General features: G+C 46.4%; 1 protein-coding gene across 1 annotated transcript; it reads right to left on the bottom strand.

Moving 5' to 3' along the window:
- Nucleotides 1-1,430: 1,430 nt before the first annotated feature.
- On the bottom strand, nt 1,431-16,003 carry CHMP3 (charged multivesicular body protein 3). Its single transcript, XM_048303372.1, has 6 exons — nt 15,876-16,003; nt 11,057-11,117; nt 7,473-7,652; nt 4,820-4,941; nt 2,910-3,024; nt 1,431-1,938 (listed from the first exon to the last, which is right to left on the bottom strand). The coding sequence occupies exons 1-6, from the start codon at nt 15,918-15,920 to the stop codon at nt 1,802-1,804; spliced, it is 660 nt and encodes a 219-aa protein (XP_048159329.1). The 5' UTR covers nt 15,921-16,003; the 3' UTR covers nt 1,431-1,801.
- Nucleotides 16,004-18,754: the final 2,751 nt, after the last annotated feature.

Raw genomic sequence — 18,754 nt, 5'->3', positions numbered from 1 at the left:
AAAATTAACCTTTCAGTTCCTTCCCAGCACTGAAAGGTGCAGGATGGCTGTTGGGAACAGCTGCACAGGAGAGGAAACCTTGGCAGCAAAGTCACTTTTCTGAGCTTTATGCAACAGAGGAACTGCAGCTCCCCCTCCCTGTAGTACCTCACCTGCTGTTTGTGATCAGCATTAGCTGCTGAGTCTGTCTGGGGTGACAGGATTCTTCTTCAGAGAAACTTCCTCTCATTGCTCCCTCAGGAGTGGGGACAGGCTGCAGTGATGTGCAGGGAGTAGGGGTCTTTCACTAGAGTTACGTGGACTTAGAGAAGGTTTGCCTACACAACAGCCCTTCACTGGGGTCAGTGAGAGCTCTCCTCCAGCTTTACTTGCTGACACCTCTTGACAGTAAATAACTTGTTCTGGTCCCTTCAGCTGGCTTGATTTGGCATTTTGTGCTTGAACTTGTCAGGTATGCTTAAAAACACCACTTACCTGAACATTTTCCCTTGAACTATCAAATTGAAGTAGATGACATAAAGCAGGTTAATTGCTTTCCTTGGAGCCAGCTGGAGTACAGGTACCTCCCAGGGAGCTGAGTCACACTGATCTTACACACCCTGTGTGCACAAACATCTGAAAAGACCCATTGTTGAAGCTGCATTTTGAGCTCTTACCACTGTGCTGTTGTTCAGTCTGGGTTTATTGCAGCTCTCACCCTCTCCACTCTGCAGCTGCTTTTATTTCTATCTGTGCTTTCTGGATTTTTTTAAGACCACAAGAACCAAATTATCCCTCTTGCCTGTTTTTGTGTTGCATTTGGGGTGGAGAGGGAACACTTGAATTGCACAGCCTTGAGGATGCTTTGCTTCCCTGAGCATGAAGGTGAACAGTGCTTGGTCCCCCATCCAGCTATCTGTGTACCTTGTGTGTTTTTCTACCCTTGCTGTTGGGATACAATTAGTTAGAGACTTTAAGATTGCTTTTGGTAAGTCTTCCTTAAAATTAAGAGCTCTGCCCTTTACCTGGGAGGTGCCTGTGGCAGTGACAGGTTTGGGTCAGAATTTTTTGCCTTTTGTGAGCTGTGACATCTGTTTTCCCTGAAGCTTTTCCTTGGGAGGAGACACAGCTCTCTTTTGACCCTGAAATGTGCTATTGGAGCAGCAGTGAGGCCTTGGCATGGCCACAGGGTCTGGGGAAGCTTTGCCAACAGTCTGGTGAGTCAGGGCCACCCCTCCCACTGCTGCTCTTGCTGTGCCACAGCCTTGGCTAAGACAGGCTCTCCTGTGATCATACAGAGCTGGAACTGACTGAAAACTTCTCTTTAACTATGCAGTGAAGGCCCTAAATGTGCTAAAGAAAGGTGTTACAAAACCAAAAGGGAGGTGTTAGAGGTGGGTATTGTTTGTGACAGAGGCCAAAGTGATGCAAACTAAACTGCTGCATGGCAGTGACTGTTAGAAGCAGCTTTAATAAAATTTGTAGTGATTCAGGAAAACACAGATCTGACAGTGCTGGAGGTTTTTGGTAGCAGATTAAACCAAAGTGCCTGTTAGGGAAAAATGCTGCTTGAAGATGAGAATATATTTCAGGACTTTGTATCTAAAAATACATAACATTACACCACCCTTGCCATATCACCACAGAAAACTGGAAGAGACTGCACTCCCCAAGAAGTATATTACAGTAGTTTCTTGGAGAATAAAATCCTCAGGAAGAAAAAAAATATATATATATTACATAAGTGAGAATACAGTTAAGTTTTGCATTTTGAAGGTAGGACAGAATAAAATAAAGCCAACTGTACACATCCATGATGGCCCTAACTCCGCAGGGTCGCCAACCGCGACTGCATCGCTTCGATGTCCTCCTCCTCATCCACAGCAGCAGCAGCTGCTCCCATGGGCTCAGGCTCTGGCAGAGCATCTGTCACTTTACTGGGTGCTTTACCCAAGGCCCCTGCAACAACAAACAGGCTCGTTAGTGTGTCTTAGGTCTGCATTTAATAATTAGTGGCTTTCAGGGACATCTAAACCCAACCAGTCACTTCTCCTGGAGGTCACACCCCTGAGCTGTGACAGGGCCAGCCCGGGGCTGTTGGCAGCCCAGCAGCACTGACCTGCCAGCCCCTCTGAGCCTCTGCACTCCTTCCCTGCTGGGAGGAAGCTCCCCCCCAAGCCCTGCTGCTTGCCTTGGAGCTCCCACTGCCTGCCTGGGAGGAGGGGAGCTCCCAGGAAACAGGATGGAAAAAGCAAATTAGGATATGAGAAAGGAGAGGACAATGTGCCAGGTGCTGGGCACAAGGTGCCAGCAGGGCGGGAGCTGCACTTTCAGTGTGGTACAGCTGAATGCAGCCCTGGTATTGTTTTTGTCACACCACATCACAAGCAATCCAGGTGAAAGGAGCATTCTAAGCACTCTCCAAGTCAAATAACTGAACCAGTAGATCATTACTTCATGAGCTGGAAGGGGGAAGTTGTGGTTTTGGTTTTAAGAGGGTTTTAGTGTTTGTTTTGGGCTTTTTCCCCCAAACAGGACACAGCATGTTACTGCCAGGACTCAAAACACAGCTTACGACTCAAGGCAGTGCAGCTGAGTTTATTTCTTGGCTTCATTAATAACAGTACCTAGTCAATCATGTAAGTTTCACCTTGTTTAGACGATTCACTGCACAGCCAAACACAGATCTGTTGGAGCCTCAATTACATAACTGCACAGACAGCAGCTGATGGATATTAGTTCTGCCTTGCTGAGCCCCACTGACCTTCTCAGCCAGTATTCCCTGAGAAACCAGTTTGTCAGAGCTCTCTGCCCATCACCAAAGGAAGAGATGCCACTGTGAGAGTGCAGTGCAGTCAGAAGAGATGAAGATTTCAGTTGCTGCATCTTGTTGAACAGAGCAGGGCTCTCAGCAGCACCCACAAACTCACCAGCTGTAATTTCAAAAAGGATTTTGTCAATTTCTGCCTCTGCTTCCTCTTCCATCTCCTCCTGATCCTCCAGGCCTTCAAAGGTGTCCTCCAGCATTTCCTCTATAATTCCAGCCTAGCAGAAAACAAGAAGGCAGCCTGTGATGCCCTTGGAAACAGCAGAGTAAGAGGACACATTTCTCGCTTGGGAGATGAGGTTATGCTTATCCATAACAACCCCCTGCTCCAGCTTTCCCAATGGAGGCTGTTGCACAAGGGCAGCCAACAAACCCCCAGCAGTGTAAGGATGTATCTCTACAACTGGTGCCCTGGAAAAGCAGGAAGAAAACTGGGGATTAAAGGCACCTGTTCTCACTTTGAAAACCTCAAGTTATTTAAACTAAAAGAGGAGAGATTTAGGTTACATATTAGGAAGAAATTCTTCCCTGTGAGGGTGGTGAGACACTGGAACAGGTTGCCCAGAGAAGCTGCGGATGCCCAATCCCTGGCAGTGTTCAAGTCGAGGTTGGATGGGGCTCTGAGTGACCTGGTCTAGTGGAAGGTGTCCCTGTCCATGGCAGGGGGGCTGGAATTACATGATCTTTAAGATCCTTTCCAACCCAAACCATTCTACAAATCCGTGGTTATTTATTGTTGTTGCACATCTAAACCAAGAAGCCAGCCTGCTCCAAGCATGTGAAATACAAGTGTAAATTTCAGTCATGCAGCATGAATTGGGTAGCACACTGTAAAACTGCTCTTTGACACAGCTTGGGTTTTTTTCTGTCTGCATTTGAAAACATTCCTTTGCAGGCCCTGCAACCTAGATATGGCCAAACCATGCTGGTGCACAATAGCAAAATTATTTAGAAATAAACTTATTGGAACTAAACAGTCTAGAGTGGTCAGAAGGGAAAAAGCAAAACAACTTTAGTTGTTGAAAATGTAATGTTCATAACAGGAGACTTTGTATACTTTCAAATCAGAGCGCTCCCATCACATGGAGACACTGAGCTAGATGCTTCAAATCGCGTGACAGTGAGTTATATCTCAATTAGCCAGGAGTTTTGTGATTCTTTAAAAATTTTGTAAGGAACTATGTTTAATTAGTTAAGGAATGTTTGATTGTGTTATTTTGGCTGGTTTTGATTTAGATCTGTGTTGGCTCAGTGTCAGTAGAAAACCCTGAGAAATTACCTCACTGCACATGCAGAAAGGACCTCCATGGACCCATACCCCTTAGAGAACTTAATATTGAAGAACAAAATTCAATAAAGAATTGTTTAATGGTTATTATGTAACTAGAGATGAATTAGATGTCATGGAACAAGTATGGTATCTTCAGATAGTTAAGGAGTCAAAGGCCTACACACCCCAGAAAATTTGATTAATACACTGCAGGCGCAGTAAGGGAGCCACTTCATAGGCTTGTACACCCCAAAAAACTTAATCAATAGTAATTGTCTAACCAGGACAGCAGATTTAATAAACCACTGTTTAGCTGAATAAAACTTGGGTTATCCATTAAAGAAAGACAGATGAGATGTTCTGGTAGTAGTTAAAAGAAACAAAACACCTCTACTATGATGCAGTAAATTGGGCAGATTTTTCGAGTGTCTATAAAAAAATCTTGGATGTTATAGTGTATATAAATGCCTGAAAATTGTTGTTTCTTTGAACATGTCTGTGGCAAATAAATTCCCAATATGTTCCCAATTTTGACTCAAAATTGTTATTAAGAATGTTTGTCTAACAGCTTTTTGCTGTTAGGTTTAAAACTCTTTGTGTCACCAGTATCAGACTGGCCACAGAGTCGTGGAATGTCCTGAGGTCACACAAGCCCTCTGACAAAGAGGCCACCCAAGTGATTGCACAGCTCAGTAACAACCACATCATGTTCACCCAGGTCTGATTTATGTGCCAGATCTTACCTTCATCATCTCTTTGGACAAGTCCCTCATCGTTGCTTGGATTTCTGGGATTTTTACTAGATTTTGCATAGCTTTCATGACTTCTGTGCTCTTCTGCAATGAACCTGCTACTCTGAGGACAGCTGTGAAGGAGAGGCACAGAACAGCTTGAACAATCCATGCACTGCTGAAAGCAGAGAAATTATATCCTCCCTACATGCAAATTTGTTTACATTTAGACAATCCAATTTTAAAAAGAAATGGGGATTCCACTTATTCATTCCTGACTAAATTCCTGGGAAAGCCCAACTTGTACCCATGTTCAAAAAGCCACAGTTATAGCAAAGCTACGGGTCCTGCACAATGAGCAACCCAGGTGGTCTGCAGAGAGATTTCAACCACCTGCACCCAGTTCATTGAAGACAGGGAGAGAGAGGCCTGAGTTGCTCCTGCCTGGCCCCTCAGCAGCCAGAAGTGTTGCTGCGGGTTTCAGCAGCAGAGCTGCAGTGAGTGCTGAAACCAGGGACCTCCTGCCTGACACTGGGAACTGGAAGCTAACCCTGGCAGAAGTTCTGCTGCAACAGCTTCACAGCAAAGAGTAAGCTATAACATTAATACTGAAAAAGATAAGCTGAAAATAAGCTTGTTTAAACTGAATTTAACAATACTCTTTCCAGATGCTATTCTCATAATGTAACTTATAAGCTCTCCTCATATGTATCAATATACCAAGATCAAAAAGCAGTAATTAAGGGTACTGTGAAGTTTTTTAAATTCTGCCATCTAACTTTGCAGTTTCCTGGACATGGAGAACTTACCTGTTTGTATATAAAATGGTCACTCCTTAACGAAGCAAAATGAAGGTACAGCACATATTATTTTTCACTTCAGTAATTTCTTTTAAGAGCCTTACACTTTTAACAAACTAACAGAAACCTTGCCTTGAGTGGTCATTTCTCAGGTTACTGCAGACCCCAGACTGAATTCTAGGTTCCTTAATGTTTCCTATCTACGTGTATCATAACATTCCCAGGAAGATGAAGATGCTGGCAGTGGTAATAAGGAGGAGGCTGTTTTGAGTTTTTCCTTTTAAGGGACACCTCAAGCTGCAAGGATAGTCCTACTTCCCTTTCCATGGGGAACCACATTTGAACTGTGACAAAATTACACTTGAAGTTCACAATGTGACTCCTGATTTATCATTCATCCAGTGTCAAAATCTACTTGGATTATGCTGGGGTGGGGGAAATGCTTTGACATTTCAGCAGCATGTTGACCTCCACTAAGTCTTCTCCTGTCTTTAAAGCTTTCAGTTGTGCCTGTTATTGGCTGGAATGTTTCCAGCTATGGAAAACACTGCAGGAAGTCTATTACAACAGATTTCTGATGTGGATAAGGAGTGAGGGAAATATGCTGGTTCTGGAGGAACACAAAGGACCAAGGAGGGTTTACAGAACATGGGTGTTAAGCCAAGGCGCGAAAGGATTCATCCACACCAAGAAAATCAAACACTACTCCCCCACCCCCATGTAGGTATCGGTAAATGCCCCCAGACTCTTGCTAGAGAAACAACCATCTACAAGGTGAAGGGAATTCTACTCCTGTGACAGATCCTGTCAAAATCAGTGACACAGGCTCCAAAAGGATACAGAGATATTAGGAATGCATTCAAACTGTTTAGGAATGCACACTAAGAACGTGTTCCAAACTGCTGTGAGTTCAGTTTCAGAGCATGTGATTCTCACATCACTGCAACCCTCAGGCTCTGAGGAGAGGTGTTAGATCATCTGCTGAGCAGCTCGTCAGAGAAAACAGGGAACCAGCAAGGATGCAGGCAACAATGAGGGGCAGGAACCCCAAGAAACTAAAACTGGGAGCTCCCAGACTACTTCAGAGCCCAGGGTGGGACACCCATCCAGAGAGGGCAGTGGGCAAACAGCCTCAGAACATCCCGCAGACTGAGAGGGGTTATTGCCTACAGGGATACATGCTCTTTTCCCTTACAGGGATGTAAGGGGAAAGAGCATGTTTGGACACAGTGAAAACTTATGATAGATCTTTTAGGTGGATTACAGGATTTAATAATTAAATTTTAGGGGAAAATTAACTGAATTTTAGGGGAATGACCAAAGGTAGTTTGGGGAAGGATCGAAGTAGATCAGGGAATACACAAACCTCAGGGGGCTGCAGGACCAGGTACCAGCACCTCAGTCAGAGCAAATCTGGGGCCAGGTTTCAGATATCTGGCCATCTTAAACAAGGCATCTGAGAGCAGCTCGTGGAACAACCCATCTACTGTGTACATATGTGTTCTACCAGTGCACCTCAGTCCTCGTCAGCTGAAGACGAAGAGCAGGATGGAGCTGTTCATGTGTCTGTGAAAGCTGTGTGTGTTTATGGGGTGGTGGCAAAGGCTCTGCTCTGAGATTGTGGGTGCATGTGCCTGCTGGGATTAGGGGGCAGAACTGCAGCAGCCTCACAGCTCTGGGCTTGCTATGGGAGGATCTTCCCAGGTTCCTGAAGCCCACTGGAATCAGCTGCCTTTCACAAGAGCACAGCTGCTTCCACATTCAAGCTCTGCCTGCATTTGACTTTGGTTCTGGACAAGGAAACCTCAGATCTCACCTCTACTGTCAGAGCAGTCATTGTGCTTGGGCTCAGAATTTGTTCTTACCAAGCTGGTTCTTCATCCCCATGAGAACAGAGTTCATGTGAGCTTTGGATGCATAGAGTTTGCTTACGGCCCTCCGAGAGCGGATCAGCTCCTTTGCCAAGATCACACACACATCTCTCTGATTCTTTTTGGCAGCATCCTTTATTGACCTCTTCACCTTCTCCTCTTCCCTCTGGATATCTGGAGTACAGAAAAACACAGCAAATAGTGATGAACTCCCAAGAATATGGAAGAGAAATTAGTCATTTGTTGGGGTATGTTTCCAATGCAAAGAATTGTTTCTGCTTGATTTCAGTTTCCCTCTGTTACTCACAGACCTTGTTCTAGGCTGATTTACATGTCAGTTGAATAATTCAGCTAAATCTTAATAGGAAAATTCTCATTACTGAACATCCAGCTCTGTAATTGCCTTTGCAGCCAAGAGTACTCTAAAGGACTGTCTGAGAATGTCCACAATGCTGAGCTAAGAACAAAGCACTCTGAGAGGATGATTTGATTTACAACTTCAAAATAACTTCCTATTAAACTGGCCTGATATAAATATATATATACAAAATATGCATTCAATTTAAAACATCCTGTTCAAACTCTCCTGGCATCCAGCTTTGTTCAATAGTTGTTTTTTAAGAGTGTGCTGAAGCAGGAATACTGAACTAAGCATGAGCACCGAAGAGTTGGTTGGATTTGAAATATTAAACACTAAATAGGCCTCCTTAAATACCATTGGTTTCTCCAGCAAATCTGATGAGATTGTTCACAGTTCTGCGCTGCCAGGTAACACTGGCTGTGAACAGCAGGAGCCAGGTACTCCAAAAAGCCCAGAGCAAAAACTGCAAGAATAAGCAGGGACAATATCAACCTCCTTCCTTTTCCAGACTCAGCAATACATCAACCACTGACGAAATGTGGATCTAAGAGTCCACAAGAAAAATGATCCTAAAGTAAATAAAGAATTCAGATAATAAGGATTAGCCTCACCTTCCTGCAAAGAGTTGATTGAAATGACCACAAGAACAATTATTTCAAGGAAAGCCTCAGTTCAAATTTAGTTTTGAGTCTTCTTGATTTATGCCAGACGAAGTTACACATTGGAAGAATAAGAAGTTGCCCTTTTATAAAAACAAAGGCATCAACACACACTTTCTGGCACAGGCTGACTTGGAGACTTCAACACAGCTTCTCAAGTGGGAGTTAATGAACTCTGTACTCAAGACCAGTTATTCTCTCACTATCATTCACTGGGGTCTTTACCTCAAAGGACTAGCAGAAAGCTGTAGGATCATAATCAGAAAAACATACCCTTGCTGCTTTCCCACTATTATTTTCAGAAATACCACGAACTTGAAGACATTTGTATGTCAGACACGGGACTGAGCCAAGTCCCAGCATATCAGAGCAGGTAAGAAAGAGTTGAAGTGCTCCAGCAGGAAACAGAAAGCACCAGAAGAACTCCAGCAGCAGTGAGGAATTACAGCATTCATTTTGTCAGGCTGAAAACAACCACAAGTATTGTGTTGCTACACTCAGTCTAGTGTAGGGCAGCCTGTACTCGAGCGAACGCTTTTGCTGGCATGACCAACTGCTGAGTATGAGATCAGCGGCACAAGTATGAAAGAACAGCCAACTCCATCTCTGGAGGTCAGTGCCAGCTACACTCCTCAAGGAAGCCAAAGTCACTTCCCCAGTCTCTCTGCAGCACTACCAAGCACAAGAGGCACAAAGCAGCCCAAGCATATGTGAGAGGGACTTGAAAGCTCAGCAAAACACAGAGTTACTGTATTACTCCAACTCTATCAACTCAAAAAATTTAATTCTGAACTAACAAGGATACCTTTCATTTCTCCAAACCTTCCAAGCCCTGAAAAACAACCTACCCCAAAGAGAAATCACTAGAGCAGCAAGAGTCCAACAACAGATGGTTTCAAACTGCGTTGCTATTTTAGTAACTGCACTGACCAGGCAAGCCAAGTGTTCCAGTGATCCAAGCCCACTCAGTTCATCCCAGGTGGATCTAGCATTGCCTTGTCCAAACACATCTAGCACAGCCTTCCCCAAGGAAACTAAGGCAGGTTCCAGCTTAGCATCCTTAGAGATTGCAGGGATTTCCTGTGTAAGGCTCAGCTGAAAGGAGAAAGCACAGCAGAACCCAACTATAGCAAGTAATTTTTGAGAAAACCTTCAGTGGTACATGGCTGTTATCCTTCAGGAGCAGCCTGCTAGCCTGGGAAGTGTCCAGCAGAACCACGTACTTCCATAGGTGACACTTGGTAAAATGTGAAATCCTGGCACAAAGATATTCTGTAGTTTATTTTAAGGGGAATTATCAGAATACCAGATGGTTGGTGGTTAGTGCTGAACTGTATTTCTTTGAAAGTAGGACTCTGAAATACAGACATGCTTAGAGCTGCTAAAATAATTAGATTTGCATCCACATCAAAATATCACACTACCAAGTAACCTAGTATCTGTATAGGCCATTAAAAGTACTATGGCATGTAAAAAGTTAACAGAAACCCGAAATTTCAAGAAACATCAGTAGTGAACATGTGGGTATTTTGTTCCTGTGGAAGATGCAACCTCTAAAACACATTTTGCTAGTAAGATCAGAGTTGCAGTTCCTCTGTGCCTGATACAGCCGCACAAAGTGCCCTGGAGAAAGCAAAAGAATTCACATTCCTGTACATCGGTTTTCCTGGGAAAGACAAATTCTGTTCCTCATATTAGAGACAAGGACAGACCTTGTACTGCACAAGCAACCTTCTCCAACCAAATCACACGAGTCTATGGGAGGGAGAAGACACAAACCCTGTCAGGTTACTCCAGAGGCACAGGGCTGAGGAGGAATATGGGAGGGAGGACAAAACAGGCATGTGCCTAGTAACCAGATGCTGAGACAAAATATCCTTCACCAGCACATCCCATGGACAAATCCCAGGGACAGGGTAGAAGACAAAGAAGGGGAAAACAAAACCTAGACCCAAACCTATTTTCAGGCTCAGGGATGGCAGGCAGAAGAAATTCTGAACTAACAGCAGTGCAGTAAAAAGGAACTCCTCTGCTTTTCAAAACACATTCAGCAGTGTAATGCTCATCATTTAATAGCAGAACACCCACCCGCTGTGAAAATACTTCTTTTTTTCCCTTCCTCTCTTCTGTTTGTAATTTTCCCAAGCTGACAGCAAGTTACTTTTGCTTGGGTTGTGCACTTTCACACCAGTACATACCAGTGGAACTTCCTACATGTGGAATTATATACCACACTGATATTACTTATTAAATCAATGTGGGTGAAATTCTGGATAATAAGTCTAATACATGTTATCCAAAGGGATTTAAGAGCATTATGTCTTACTGGGAGCATGAAATATTCATATTCTTTTGAAAATTTTACTTGGATAACTTCACAGCGGCATCATTTTGTAGCACAGACTAAGTCTGGCCCCAGGATCACATTCATCTTCCTTTATTCCAAACGCGATAGACTACCCCAGGTTATTAAATTTCACAGCCTACCTCAATTAAAGCAAAAAAAACTTGAAGGCAGACAGGGAGAGTTAAAAAAAAAACGAGACACAAGTACAAACCTCTGATCTGTCTATCAATCACTCTCATTTCTTTCCTTATCTTCAAGGACCATTCATTGACCTTAAAAAGAGAAAGAGAGAGTTACTTGAAATTCCATCTTTAAAACTATGCTTTTATATTTGCATGTAACTTAAACATTCAGTATCAAAGCAGCACTTCAAAATGCACAAGCTTTAACTTATGAGTGATGTTAAAATACTTCATTATTCAAATAATAAAACCCCAAAACATTGCAGAGATACCACCAGTTACTGCACTGCTCTTAATGCTCAGACAAGCAGTTAAGGAGGACCTTTACAGATCCCTTCCAACCGAAACTCTTCAATGATTCCATGATGTGATTTGTGAGTCAGATGCTCAGTGCCTGGCTAACTTCCCACATCACAGCCATGTCACTGTACAGAGTGAACTTGCCACAGGGAATTTCAGCAGAAGCGACAGACTTTGACACAGGATGACAGCACCAACAATGCTACTGCCCATTTCAGTCAGGAGGATCCCCAGGAGGTCTCCAAACCAACCCTTACTCAAAGCAGGATCAAGTTCAGACTTCAGACAGGCTGTTCAGGGCCTCATCCACTGAGTTTTGATACTGTTTGAGGGCAGAGACTTCACAGCCACTCTGAGCAACTGCACTTAAATTACTCCTGTGAGGAAGACCTTTCCTCACAGAATCCTGGAACAGTTTGGGTTGGAAGGGACCTTAAAGACCATCTTCGTCCTGCTGTTGGTGGGGCCACCTTCCACTAAACCAGATTGCTCAGAGCTCCATCCAATCTGGCCTTTCCTGTCCAATTCAAAACTCTCCTCTGGCCAGCTGTGGCTGTAGCACCTCTCCTATCACTGAAGACACCTCAAAAAAACCCCTTCTCTTCTCCAAGCCAAAATGAGCCCAGTTCCCTAAGCCACTCCTCCTGCATCAAGGGCTCCAGCCCTCCACCATCCTGATGGCCCTCTGCCACACTTCCCCAGTTTGCTGAGATCCTTCCTGAACTGGGTGCCCACACTGGGACACTGTTCTGCAGATGTGGCCTCTTTAATGCTGTGTAGCACAGTGACTGAATGCTCAACACTGTGACGACAGCTTCCTAACACAGCCCCATTTACCTTCATTGCTGCAAAGGTGCACTGGGAACTCATGTTTATTATCCATGGGAAACCAGATCCTTTCCTGCAGAGCTGGTGCCCAGCCAGCCCCAGGCTGCACATCCCTGCGTGCAGGGATGGCTGTCTCACCTGCACAGTCTTGCATTGCTCAACATCATGAGGTTCCTGCTACGTTCCTCCCACTTGCTCAGGTCCCTCTGCCCTCCAGCTTCCCTTCCCCTGCCTTTGGTGGGGTTCAAACACAGCCACTCCTGTGACAGCTCCCTCCTGGCACTTGCCAAGATCTCTCTGCTCCAGATCGTCTGGCTCACCCAAGAGGTGGGGAGCTCCACTTGCCCTGATGTAGTGGTTCGGTTCAAAACATCCATTACTTACTTATTTTCCTTCTGTGAGATAAGAATTAGGAGAAAGCAAAGCAGGCACAAAACTTAAAAGAATATAAAGAAGTTTATTAACAGACCTAAAAGACCACCCCTCTAGGGAAGCAGAGTCAAGAGAACTTGTGCACTGAAAACTTGTAAAGCAAGTTCTCTTCAGTGCACAAGCCCAGCAGAGCAACACATTTAGACTTTTACCAGTCTCAAAGGACATTCTCTTGGTCATGGAGAACAAGACCACGTTTTGATTGCAGACAACAGCCACCATTTGAGGTGCCCAAGCACAAAATCCGCTTAAAAACCCCCACAAACAACCCAAAGCCCTGCATTGGTGCAGAAGTTTCTAACAGGTTTCAGAAAGCTCCTGTACCTTTAGTTAAATCCTGGTTTTACAGGGAAAAAAAAACCCCAAACCCTTGCAGGACTGACTGCAGCCTCCCCTCTTGTTCTTCAGAGTGGAGGAAATATTGTCCTGGAGAGTCATTCCTCACCCTGACAGAAAGCTAAGAAGGTTCCTTTTTTGAGTATGGGCTACATGAGAGGGAAAAAAAGCAGGGGGAAGAGACTGAAGTAAAGCATGAAAGAGCTCTGGCTGGCCAACTGTCCTGTCTCAGATGCAACAGCTACCAGAGATTTGCTCTACAACTTGTATTCTAGAACAAATGAACACACAACAAGCCTTCACATACAAGCACAATCAGCAACTGTCAAATGAACCACAGCAGGATTTCCAGCTTCTGTCTCTGGGATGCACAACCCAGCACAAAGACACCATTAAATCAAGACTGGTTGTGTGCTGTCATCAATCCCTGCCAACTCTGATAGCTGAAAACTCTCACAGCTCATCCCTAGCATTGACAGGAATCAGCTGCTTGACACAACAGTCCTAAAGGCAGAGCTGGGTGCTTACACCTTCCCTGGTGTTCCCAACTCATCTCCTGTTTTGTGTAAGAGGAGGAGGAAATCCCATTGTCTCTCATCCAGGCTACTCCATGCTCCCAGCTACATGAGACAGCAATTTGTTGAGCTGCAAAGAAGCCACACTGCCCACCTCACACAGGACACAGGGACATGGATACAAACCATGGCACAAGGCAGCAGTGCTGGGAACAGGAGTATGTGGTCCAGCTGAGCAAAGACAATTACCCTGAGCACAACTCCACGCTGATGAAGCTATTCTGCTTCCACTCCTGATCTAAACAAAACCATCACTCTCACAGCACTGCATCACACCAGAGTCAGCCAGCAAAGCACTCGGCTGAAAAGAGCCAACTCAGACTACACTGGAGGAAAACCCACTTTTTAAGTTCAAACGATCCAGACATGGCATTAAAAGTATAATAAATCCCCAGTTTTAGACAGACTGGAATGCATCACCAGCTCTTCACAAGGACTGAAGATGTTTGCCTTGTATTGATCATAAATAAATTATCTCATATCAGCAGAGTGGGCAGACAAATGAACCGAGGGCAAAACATTGCCATCACAAAATCTCAACCTCTCCCCATCATTATCCACGTTCTGCAGTGCTTGGATGGCTCCCTCCAGCCCTGCTCAGGGACTGTATCTTGTGCACAGCTGCTGGCAGACACAAGATAAGCGGTGCTGTTTCCCCATCAGCTAGGAACTACTTTTTCTTCCTTCTAAAGCTGCAGTTAGGTACAGGAGGAAAGGAATTTTTTACTATTAATGGGTTTCTCAATATCACTGTTGTGGCCTGTGAAGTCACCATGCCAGCCTGCAGCCCTCAGAGACTCACGTCACCTCTCCCAACACCTGTTCCATAGAGCCTGGGCAGGGTTTTCTGCAAAGAATCACAGAATCCCTGGGTTAGGAAGGGATCTCTGGAGATCATCCAGTCCAAACCCCCTGCCAAGGCAGGGTCACCCAGAGCAGGTGACACAGGAACGTGTCCAGGTGTGTTTGGAATGTCCCCAGAGAGGAAGACTCCACAACCTCCCTAGGCAGCTATTCCAGGGCTCTGCCACTCTCAGCATGAAGAAGTTCTTCCTCATGTAGAGGTGGAAATTATTGTGGTTTAGTTTATGGCCCTTGCTCCTTGTCCTGTTGCTGTGCACCACGAAAAAGAAGGTTCAAGGTGGATGGCACCATCCTCCAAGAGCTCCAAGATGACCAACAGGCACTGTGCTACTGGAAAACATGACAAGTTCACCAGGGAAGGCAAAAGAGCAGCCCTCAGACACGAGGCAGGAACGCCTCAGTGCAGCACGACCACATGTGTGGGTTACACAGCTGTCTGATGTGTTACCCCAGCCCTGAGAGCAGCAGTCCCCAACCCCAGCTCTCCCTGTGGTCTCCTGTACCACACTCAGGAACACAGGAGACTGACCCAGCCCACAGAATGCTCAGACACAGGCAGAGCAGGAAAGGAAAGGACACTCCCAAAGGCACATTCCTCATCTGATTCTCTCACCTGACAAGAAACAACCGCAACCTACTCCCCTCAGACTCAGCTGCTACAAAGCACCAGGGGACACCTGTGAACATCCACAGCTTGTCTAAGCCTTCAACTTCTGTGCCTGTCATCCTTCTTCCTGCTGCTTTTCCAGTACCTCTAATGTACTTGATCTTCCTCTCCCCAAAGAGCAGACTTTTTCACTAACACATTTGTAGCTACTTATGAAAGGCAAAAGTGAAATTCACCAGTGTCTTCATTATTTCATTTCACTGTGACATCAGAAAGCTGTTCGTGGAAACATACAGTTTGTCTACAGACTCACCTTCCCCCTCCAAGTCCCAATATTTCAGCTACTATTTCCTAATTTTAAGGCTATATCTGCAAGAGGAGCTAGAATCATAGAATATTAAGGGGTTGGAAGGGACTTTAAAGACCATATAGCTCCAACCTGGGCAGGGACACCTTCCACTAGACCAGGCTGCTCGACGTCTTATCCAACCTGGCCTTGAACACTTCCAGGGATGGGGCAGCCACAGCTTCTCTGGGCACCCTGTTCCAGTGTCTCACCGCCCTCACAGGGAAGAATTTCTTCTCAGTATCTAACCTAAACTTCCCCTCTATCAACTTGCACCCATTCCCCCTTGTCCCGTCACTCCAGTTCCTGACAAAGAGCCCCTCTCCGGCTTCCCTGTAGGCCCCTTCAGATACTGGACGGTGTTGTGAGGTCTCCATACGCCCGGTCCCGGGCCGGGTGTAGGCAGGGCCGGTTGTAGCCAGGGCCAGGGCCAGGGCCAGGCCCCTCCGCAGTCCCTGCCCGACGCCATAGCAACGCCACACGGCCCTGCCGCGAGTCCCCCCGCAAGCCTCCGGCCCCCGCCGCACCCCAGCCCCGCCCTGGCGGCTCCGGCCCCTCACCAGCTCCTTGGGCGGCTTCTCGGGGGTCTTCCCGAACAGCCCCATGGCGGCCGCACCGCCCGGCACTTCCGGGTTCCCCTCGGCCGGGCCGGGCGGAGACCGCACTGCGCACGCGCCACCGGCACCGCAGACCCCGCCCCCTCCGCTGGGGGGCGGTGCCCGAGCGCCTCGCCCCGCCCCTCGCGGCGTCCCGCCGGTCACGTGGCGCTGCGCACGGCCCCGCCTCGCGCGGGAGGGGCGGGAAGGCTCTGAGGGCAGCGGGGCGGGGCGGGCGCTGGTGGCGGCGGGAGTGCTCGGTCTCTCACACTGAGCGTGTTGATAACCCATTCACAGCGTCAATTAGGTTGGAAAAGACTTCTGAGATTACCGAGTGCAACCATGACCGAACACCGACATGGCACTGAGTGCCACATCCAGTCTTTCCTTAAAACACCTCTGGGGTTTGTTAACCCCATCGCCCTGCGCAGCCCATTCCAATGTCCAGTCACCGTTTCTGTGAAGAAGTTCCTCCTAAAGAGCAACCTCCGCTGGCCCAGCTTTAAATTTCGTCCTCTCGTCCTGTCGCTGGTTTCCTGGGAGCAGAGCCTGACCACCACCTGGCTACACCTTCCTATCAGGGAGCTGTAGAGAGCAATAAGGTCTCCCCTGAGATTCCTTTTCTCCAGGCGGAGCTACCCCCAGCTCCCTCAGCTGCTCCTTATCACACCTGTGCTCCAGACCCTTCCCCAGCTGCGCTCCCTTCTCTGGGACCGCAGCACCTCGATGACCTGTTGGTGCAAGGGCTGACTCCCACTCTGCTCTTTCCCCTGGGACGGCCCGCAGGACACCGAGGGCAAAGCCCGTACAAGCCGGTGCCCACCTCGTCCCCAGCTGCCGGGGCTGTTTCGGAGAAATCCCACCAGCCAGGCCTGGCTCATCTCCACCCTCCTCTCCGCAGGATCACCTGGCTGAAATGAAGGGACAGCTTGGAGCTGCTCCGCTGGAGCTCCAGCGAGTCATTCCATCTCTTCACACCCCGGTGAGCAATCTGAGACTGTAAGCACTAGAAATAAATCAGTGATGCCCAGAGTGCAAAAGTTTAGGAAGGAAAAGGTGTTATTAGCTTAATCTAACTCTTAATACCTTACAATTATGCTTACCCTCATTATTTAATTACTGGAGACAGACATTTTAATGACAGTTACAAAAATGTACAGTTTCACTTTTTGTCATCTTTCCCTCCAAAATCTAATGCAGAACAAAGATCTAAACAAGCTTTGGAAAGGAGAGCTCTCATTTTGGACTGAGCACCAGCAGTGGGAAAGCCAGTGTTAATAGAACAAGAATTGGTGAAATCAAGAGCGGCAAAGAGCTTCAGAGATTATTTAAATTCTTCCTTTGTAATAGCAGCACAAAACATCCATCGCCTTTATTAAACCTAACAAATAAGTTAATACCCTCACCTCAAGTGTTTTGACATTTTCTGTTTGCAATTGGTCTCTAGCTTCCAGGCACGAGGCATGAGAGAATAAAACACCACTTTAGGAATGTTTAGCATCTCAGTTAAGACACTTCACAAGTACTAGCACAACCCAGCCCTGCGAGGCAAAACATGCGAGCAGCGAAACTGCTGACCCTGCTACAGGCACAGTCTTTGCTCCTTTGCTCCCTTCTCCGGATGTTCAACTGTCAGCGTGTGAGGAAGGGTTGTCTGAGATCCTGCACTCGGTAGAAAACAATGTTACTTGGATGCTTCTGCTGCTACTGACACGAGCATTTCATAAAATAAACACATCCAACTGCTTTTTCTGTCCTGCTGGGACTCCCAATACACTGTGCCAGCTGCTCAAGATTCTGTAACAGATGCGTTGCTGGGAACTGAACCACAACAATTTATATAAACCCAGACACGAGGGGACCAAACCTTCTGCCACAGCTACCTACTGGTCATAATTACCTGCTCCTATGGATGTGCCCTCAGTGGCCCTCCTGCTAATTAAACAGCAGTTTGGGTCATCCATCAAAAGAACTGGATGAGTAGCGCAACTGAGACCATTAAAACAAGTCTTTAGCTGAAACAGGTGTGCACAAAGGTTTGCAAACAAGGCTGACCCAGGGCACAGAGGCAGAGCTGCTGAGCTGTGAGTGAGGGTGAGGTCAGCCTTCAGCAGCAGAGGTGCGCTCCACAAGCACTCAGTGCTCCAAGGACACAGCAATACTCCAGCTTAGCACTCACAGCGTTTGGCAAATTGCCGACGTACCAGCGAAAGGCTACAGCAGGCTGTGATACAGCACCTCGCTTGTGTGTGTCAGCACCTCAGCTACAGCCTTATCTATACTCACAAAACTTCTCCATTGCCTTGGCCTCAGTGCAGGTTTCAAAACAATCCTGAAACAATGTGGATTTCAGCTACTCATGACAAGCACATATGCCACAGTGCTGCACAAATTGGAAGCAGAAATGATCTTTGCCCTCATTATGCCTCTCCACTGCTCTGCTGAGGCTGTAATGACAGAGACAGGGCATGTACTGGCAGGTCTCAACTGGAATGAAAATGACTTTCTGGACCACAGGAGAGTTGCTGATATTGTGCCCCTTGAACCTCTCTGCTTCAGTACTGCCACGGGAAAAAGGAAATGAGAGAGGAAAAAGGACTCAGTAAATTAAAAACAGCTCTTCTGCTAATTACATGAAGATCCTCTTGGGAACACACCTGGTGACAGAGCCGTGAAACATTTGTTTATAAAAAAGAGTGTGCCCAGGTACCCTGGACAGATAAAAAAATGTCAGCAGCTCTGTGAGCACCAGCCCCACAAATCTATAAAGACAGAGGGAGAGGGTTGTAACTGCAACAGGGAACTGTGTTTGTATTTCCTATTATCATCATCATCATCTTTAT

This window comes from Corvus hawaiiensis, chromosome 5, assembly GCF_020740725.1.
Source record: "Corvus hawaiiensis isolate bCorHaw1 chromosome 5, bCorHaw1.pri.cur, whole genome shotgun sequence".
In the NCBI taxonomy this organism is placed as follows: domain Eukaryota; kingdom Metazoa; phylum Chordata; class Aves; order Passeriformes; family Corvidae; genus Corvus; species Corvus hawaiiensis.
The sequence above is the reverse complement of the archived record's forward strand: the minus strand, read 5'-3'. Positions and strand labels throughout refer to the sequence as shown.